General features: G+C 38.1%; 2 protein-coding genes across 2 annotated transcripts in view; both read right to left on the bottom strand.

Annotated features, from left to right (window-relative positions):
* The window catches only part of LOC138025076 (S-phase kinase-associated protein 2-like), a 17,917-nt gene extending 11,906 nt beyond the window's left edge, over nt 1–6,011 (bottom strand). The window contains exons 1-6 of the mRNA XM_068872337.1: nt 5,845–6,011; nt 5,641–5,767; nt 4,058–4,244; nt 3,693–3,801; nt 2,998–3,112; nt 1,627–1,700 (exon numbers count right to left, since the gene is read on the bottom strand). Of these exons, the coding sequence (XP_068728438.1) occupies nt 1,627–1,700; nt 2,998–3,112; nt 3,693–3,801; nt 4,058–4,244; nt 5,641–5,767; nt 5,845–5,957 (725 nt within the window). The 5' untranslated portion in view covers nt 5,958–6,011. The remainder of the gene's footprint in view (nt 1–1,626; nt 1,701–2,997; nt 3,113–3,692; nt 3,802–4,057; nt 4,245–5,640; nt 5,768–5,844) is intronic.
* A 1,343-nt stretch (nt 6,012–7,354) lies between these two features.
* LOC138025074 (calcium homeostasis endoplasmic reticulum protein-like) overlaps nt 7,355–7,500 on the bottom strand; it is a 26,895-nt gene continuing 26,749 nt past the window's right edge. Inside the window, exon 18 of the mRNA XM_068872332.1 lies at nt 7,355–7,500. This exon is cut by the window's right edge and continues 325 nt beyond it. The gene's annotated coding sequence lies outside the window, so the exon portion shown is untranslated.

Here is a 7,500-nt window from a genome sequence, read left to right as displayed (position 1 = left end):
TACAATTTGAATGTTCACAAGATAAGAAGCACCTATTTGCAGCCTTGTATATACGTATGTAGACTATTTGAAAAGAAAAGGCATGGAGTTCCTGGAGTTGTGGTCTGTTCTCTGTTGTTAAAACATGCGTGCATTGTTTGAAAACTACGGGTTGATGTCGAAAGCCTGAGAAGTGATCTTTGCACTTATCAGTGGCACTCATTTGGGAGAGGGTCATTTGTTGGGCTCGTTTGTTGCCATGATGGACTCAGTGAATGAAATGAATGCACTGTGTATTATTTTCATTGTAGTGCAGGTTATAGACGAAAGATAGGAGTCATCCTTGCACTTATCTCGACAATTTAGCAACTGTCTCCTACAGAAACTGAGTGGATTCATTAACATAGCTCAATTGGTGGAGCATTTCACCAGCAACTCAGAGGTCATGGGTTTGAATCCTGCTGGAGCCCCCTGAGTTTTTTTAAGTGTCTATAAGTGGCAATTGCTTAAATTGTCCAGATACATGTAAAACTTGTGCATGGATCACATCTCTCTTTCTCCTGTAACCCACACTTCAAATAAAATTAATCATACATCTATTTCACTCATCGAGTCCTTCACATTTAAGCAAATTATTAAAGAGTCCAATAATTGGTCAACCTGCTCCCAACTGAGTGGCTTCTTAGCTTAGTTGGTAGACCATTGCAATAATTATTATTCCATGAGTGTGCTTTGGATATGAGAAGGTAAATAGCCAACAAGGGTCGTAGTGTCTAGTTGGCTATAACCAGTCTCATATCCAACAAGCGCGAATGGAATAATTGTTTTATTAAATTCCTTTAATTAACTCCAAAAATTTGGAAGCACGAAATACAAGCAAAAAAAGCGAGAAAATCCGAGCGAAATCGAGAAAACTTGATGAAGATGCAATGTTTTGTAATACCAATGTGCTCATATATAGATGTGGGCTCATCACAAAAACATTTCTTGCCTTTTCGCATACTTCTAAACGTCAGAATTGATCGAAACTTTCCACAGAAAAAGATTTTTTCTTTTTTGTCTTTATTCAAAGATAAATCTCACTTTCCGGTGAAAAGTTTTAGTTTAGCAACACTTGACACAATCATTTACCATATGTAAGGTCAAACTAAGGTATATGAACTGATAACCGAGATTGAGTAAACCAATCAGAGCATGTGAAATGCATTATCCAAGGTTGAGCATTCAATAAAATATTATATATTATTCATTTCAAAGGGTCAGTGTGCTGGTCGAAACAGACCACCATGTTTGCAAACTAATTTTTTCCCTGGCAATGTATTCCTCCTTAGTTTGTAATTGGCACCTCCTCATTGTTTTACTTTGGTAACTGTAAAAAGCCGACAAAGACTAACTTCCAGTAAACGAGTATGACAAAAGTAAATGTGTGCTTATTATCAGACACCTGAGTTGGACTGAAACAGTCATCATAGGGAAAAGGAAGACACTACGTTTTACAAAAAAAAAATCAATCCAGGCCTTTAGGATAATTATAATTGTGGTTGGGGGCATGAAAGCTTGGAGATACTACAAAAAGCTACTCTATGATTATTGATACAAGGGTAATTAAAATTATGATATGATTTGATACTTTAAATTACACTGTACCTTTGTGACTGAGGTGATAGAGGAGCCACATCAAGGAATGATGAAGAACTGTCATCACATAGAGGAGATGCAACCTACCACAATGAAAAATCAAGTGAAGCTTAGTGATCTTCGCAGTTATGAACGCAATTTTTACGATTGCGTAGAGAAGCCTGGAAAATTCAGGACTTCAACAGGGTTTGAACTCGTGACCTCGCGATTCCAGTGCGACGCTCTAACCAACTGAGCTATGAAGCCACTGATGTTGGGAGCTGGTCATTTGTGGGTTCTAATGGTCCCATGAGGAATGAATCAATGATGAAATGGTATATGAAATGAATCATGTATGAACTGCGGATATGAAATCAAGTGAAGCTTGCGTTCAGAACTGTGAAGATCAAAGCTTCACTTGATTTGATATCCGCAGTTCATACATGATTCATTTCATATACCATTTCATCACAATGAAAAATGTCATACATGTACATGTAGCAATTGATAAACTGTATATTTTACACTTTACATGTATGTACTGTATGATCCATGTTTAAAGACCATCATCTTTAAAGTATCATTAAGTGTTTTAAAGACATGACTGCATTTTTGTGCCATTTAATAACTCTGAAATGGGTACACAATTCATGCCAGTACATGTATGCCATAACGTCACCTAACTGGATCAGAGGAACCTGATTAAAACGAGCACTGGTCAATGGTCCCCAATACTAATCAATATTGGGACAGTTGATCAGTGCTAGAGACAGTTGAGCATAGCCAGGGACAGTTGATCAGTGCTTAACTAAGAGTCTAAAGAGACAGTTGATCAGTACTGGGGTCAGTTAATCAGTGCTGAGGACAGTCAATCAGTGCTAGAGACAGCTGATCACAGCTAGGGACAGTAATGTTAGTCAGTTCTCGGGACATTCGATCAGTGCTAGAGACAGTTGACCAGTGCTGAGGACATTATGATCCATGCTAGAGACAGTTAATGAGAAGGGACTGTTAATCACAGGGAACAATATTGATCAGTATCGGGGACCACTGACCAGTGCTAGGGATAATCAGAGTCTACTTGATCCAATTTAATAGGCAAGTATAATTATGTTGGGTGACAATATGGCATACTGGCATGAAAAGTGATCCACTGTCATGCAAATGCACCATACATGTAACATGTTTATTAAAGAGACTTCATGCTACATACATGTACTTGTACGACATGCATAGATTTGCATTTTTTGGTTTAAGATGCAGTGTCAACTTCAATCAACTTGAATACATGAAAGTATTAAAACTGAAAAACAGCTTGACATAATTATCATGAAAGGGCAGATGATTTCCTACTGTCCAATCACTGTAATGTACTGTATGATTCCCATAATTTGTGTTTACCTTTGCTTGAGCTAAACGTAAAACTCTAGTCCCTCGCTTTAATACTTTCCCTAAAAGTCCAGGTAAAAGGTTTGCTTTTGTCATGTCCACACAGCACCAAAGGGTTTCATCATAGCTAAAAGAAAAAAACAACCCTCTTAATTCAACAAAAACATTAAAGCCACCTTATACCAGATAAGTTCTGGATAAGGCAAACTTGAATTGTTGACTATTAATTTTTGCAACTACTAATGCGCCGATCAAATAGAAACTTCTGTGCCCGGGGAGTGGGGAATTTGACCTTTGCCTGCGTGGGGTGGGGAAAATTGAACCGGAAGTGTAAGGATTTTGGCTGCGTAATTTGTCTTTGTCATACTACAGAGTGAATACAATACGGTACGTTTTCACACCCTCCATTTCATTGTTAAAGTTCTGAATGCTGTAATTTTCTGCTGGAGGTAATCAACTGACACTGAACAATTTAAAATACATGCAATCGTAAACACTCTAAGCTCTGTTGTTGATAAGTATACTGTTCCCTCGTTAAACAACCTTGCCATGTTTCGGGGTTATAGCAGCTTATACTTGCTTATTGACATTGGCCGACTTAATTAATTCAATTTTCAAGTCACTTTTATAGTTTCTAACTAAAATTGTTTTTTTGTAATAGCTCAAGTCTGGTAAAAACGTCATCATTACATAAATGTATCCCTTACGCTAATCTCTGCCAATGCTTGCAAACGCGTGCACATTTGACCACTGTTTTCTTGGACAAGAGTTGAAAAATTGTGAGAATAATCTCATCTGATAGCAATGTCCAGTAATCTGAAGAGAAAAATAGAAAAAAGTGGCACTGCAAGGTATGTGGATTCCTTATTACTCACGGAAAAAAATACATTGTGTGATACATTATGCATGAACCTGGTGGTGACATTTCAAAACCTAACATTCTTGAGTTGTAATGTACTTCAAGAAGATAGTTTGAAATTTCTTGTTTTTACACAAGTCAATCAATATTAAATAATTTATTAAATAATAGCATGACACAAGACAAAAACGTTTTCGCAACAAATTATCTTACTTGTGGAAGGTTTTCCAGCATTCCTTGTCGTATTATTTCCCTGTCTGTTCACTGAGCAATCAGTACATTCTTTCTTGATTTCTCCTTTATCACATCTGTGATCTGGCAGCAAAGGATCTCCTGCTAAACTGGCAACTAATGATGACGTTTTACCCCAATGACTGACAAGATACTTGTAACTGGATGCCTACATGTAGGGAAAAGCAATTCACATAAAAACTACACGTAGTTACAGGTCTCATTTGAGGTGAGGAAGTGGGATGGTGCTTGACAGTCCCAAGTTGATGTCCCAAGTCAATTCTCCGGGAACAAACATTACATGTATCTGTTCATGATAAAGTGCAAAAATTTCCTATGGTTTTGGCTATAAAAAAACAGAAGGCTGACATGCAAATAAGGGGATGGTTTATGGTAATCTTGTTTAATTGTTATCGCATCAAAAACTATCTAGGCCATGACACTGACATAAATCCCGCATTGCTAAAACGAGGGTCAGGGGTGAGGTCCAGGGCGAGGTTAGCTAACCTAGGTCTAGATTAGCCTAACTCTCGCACTTGCCCTACATGTAGGTTAGCAAACCTATATTTGTAGGTCTAGGCTAACCCTAACCTCACCCTCATTTTATCAATGCTGGACCTAAAACATATTTTGTTATCTTACTGCTTCTTTGATCCAAATTTCACAATAATGTTTACAGTCAAAATGGAGAAGCGATCCAGTGATACTTAAGTGGACAATTTGAGCAATACAATGTACATGTAGTTGTCTCTTATAGGCATCTTGAAAATTCAGGTAGCTTCAATGGATTCGAACCCACGCCCTCTGCGATGCTGGTGCAATGCTCTAACAACTGAACTATGAAGCCACATGAACAGTCAGGGGTTTTGCATGACTGTGTCACGTGACCTTGTCAATCATAAAAAAATGGTCGTGGTACAAAATTGATACCAGAAATGGAAAGAGAGTGATGAAATCAGTGAGAATGTCAATTTTGAGGCCACTGACATTTATGTGAGAGATTTTACAGTGATTTTAATGCTTAAAAATTTACAGAGAATTATAATTTATATGGAAAACAGCTGCTGGATAGCAAGATTTCTTCACCTCCTGGACAATTCGCTCTTTGCAACTCAAAAAACAGTGCTTGAAACAGAGAAACTCAAATCGGGCGAGAACTAATATCCTGGGATATCGAATATGCATGATACGAGAAACTGTAGGGGAGAATTTGAAATTGGCGAACGCGTGCTGACAGGCCATACATGCGCTCAAGTTGATAAAAAAGAAATAAAATTTTCTACTTATTTTAACAGGGTTTTGTCGCCCTGATTAAATATTGTAGGAACATCGTCTCAATAATTTGACTAAGGGAGACAGAGCATCGAATTTGTAAGGCTTGAAATTCCATCTGATTTAGATGGTATAAATAAACACAGCACTGGCGATTTGCGCGCCGAAAGATTTAAACATATCATTATCGATGGGAAAACGTATCCAATAAATGATCTGTCGCCCCATATTGGAAATCAAAAGGACTGAAAGCTTGTAACATGAAAGTAGTCATTCAATAAGTGGTCATTTACCTGCAGAATTGACTGGCCTTTTAGTGGATTGACTCGCACAATTTCCTGAGTAAGCTCTCTCTCTTCTTCAGCTGGCCACTGCAGTTCTGCAACGCCGAGTTCTTTATATGTAGCATTAACTTTTGATCTGCAACGAAAATCATTTTTTAAAAACTAACTCATGTACTTAATTCGCCCATAGCTCTTTCCAATGCTGAAATTTACTTGTTTCTTATCACATTTCTTGTCCGATTTCTTCTTCGCGTGGAAGCCATTGCATTGAATCGAAGACAAATTTCCCGCTCAAAGAGCGAGCGACGAATAACAACAAACCTCATGACGCTTAAACGAGGTTTGAAAGGTAGGAACAGTGGACTGGACTAAAATTCACTAGGAACCTAATTTACAAAAAATCTCTTCATTCCAAGGAATTTGCAGCAATTTTGTTTTGCCTAATGTGTCGAGATTTTAAACTGACGTTTCGGGCCCTTCGTCACAACGGATCAACAAGTTTGAAAGGAAACATTCTTGATCAAGCACCAGTTTATGTAGGTACGAACCATCAGATTTTTTCACCCAAAATCCATAATTTTCGGAGGAGAATTCCACAGATTAACATTTGCTTTTGTTGGAAGCACGGGCAAATTTTAGAACTGGGGCGCATCAGCATTCAACATTTATTACTTACATCACTAACCTTATGTGCAACATGTTCTCTTGATTTACCATTTCAGCCATTTCAATTATATATTTTTTGTTTCCAAAACATAGTGAGAAATTTTCTCAAAGTTCCCGGAGTGTCCTAAATTCTATCATGTTTGTGTTTGTTATAAGGACATCGCCAGGTCATCTATCTGCCAGGGTATCCCACCACCCCTCCCCTCCTCTCCATCTGTAGTGGAATTACGGGACTTGGAGGTCTGGTGACAAGAAAACGTGGATGAACGGGTTCGTGTCGGTCGTGCGTGTGTATCAAAGAATGCTCTTATTCATGTCGAAGTTCAAAATATACAGGGGCACCGAACGTCAATTTTCGGAAAATATCTGTTCGGAAGACGATTTGAGATCTAAAATTTTCGGAACATTTGTTGTAAAATGTCTTGCTTGCCTGCCTCTCCTAGGATTTTCGAACATCTGAAAAATGGTATAATTGCCCATTTTAACGGATTTTTACCCTAAAAAGGTTACCTAGAATTTTCGGGAGTCTTTTTCTGGCTAAAATTTTCGAAAAGGAAGTTTTGATCCCTATAATTTTCGGATCACTAGGCATTCAGCTAGGAAATCCGAACAGATGAAAACTTTTTAGGGGATAAAAATATGCCTATATCTACCGTTTAAATACTAAAATACGTTTAACAATGCAATATTTAAGTGGTTTTGAACTATATTCTCGTTGGGTGCCCCTGAATATAGTTGTTTCATTAGTCTCGCCTGAGTTCTTGAGCTAATTCCCCCGCGAGCACGATCACACCTCGCCGAAAAAAACTCATGGTGGGTCAGACATAGCCGCAACAAAGTCAGTTAAGGCAGATCATATTTGGAAGCAAATTAAGCGCCGACCGGTTATCTCGGTCTGGAGTATTCACACTATTCACAAAGAAAAGGGCATGGATTTCCAGATTTTCAAGTCTGTCATTGTAACGGGCTCACCATCGACTGGGGCTTTGCTCTGTTGAATGATGCTCACCTATCTAACTTAAACGAAACTACGCTAAATAAATTCACGCATCGGTAACAAGGTAAAGGCCTTTTTTATTACTTTTTAAAATCAGAACCTAGCGATAAAATCGTGTTTTCGAGGCATATTCGGGAAAGCGCCAGTGACCTCGGGAAGAACTCCAATCTCCTTGACAACAAAAGGTTGAAAGAAAAACAAGTTTC

The sequence above is a fragment of the Montipora capricornis genome, chromosome 11 (genome assembly GCF_036669925.1).
Source record: "Montipora capricornis isolate CH-2021 chromosome 11, ASM3666992v2, whole genome shotgun sequence".
In the NCBI taxonomy this organism is placed as follows: Eukaryota; Metazoa; Cnidaria; class Anthozoa; order Scleractinia; family Acroporidae; genus Montipora; species Montipora capricornis.
The sequence above is the reverse complement of the archived record's forward strand: the minus strand, read 5'-3'. Positions and strand labels throughout refer to the sequence as shown.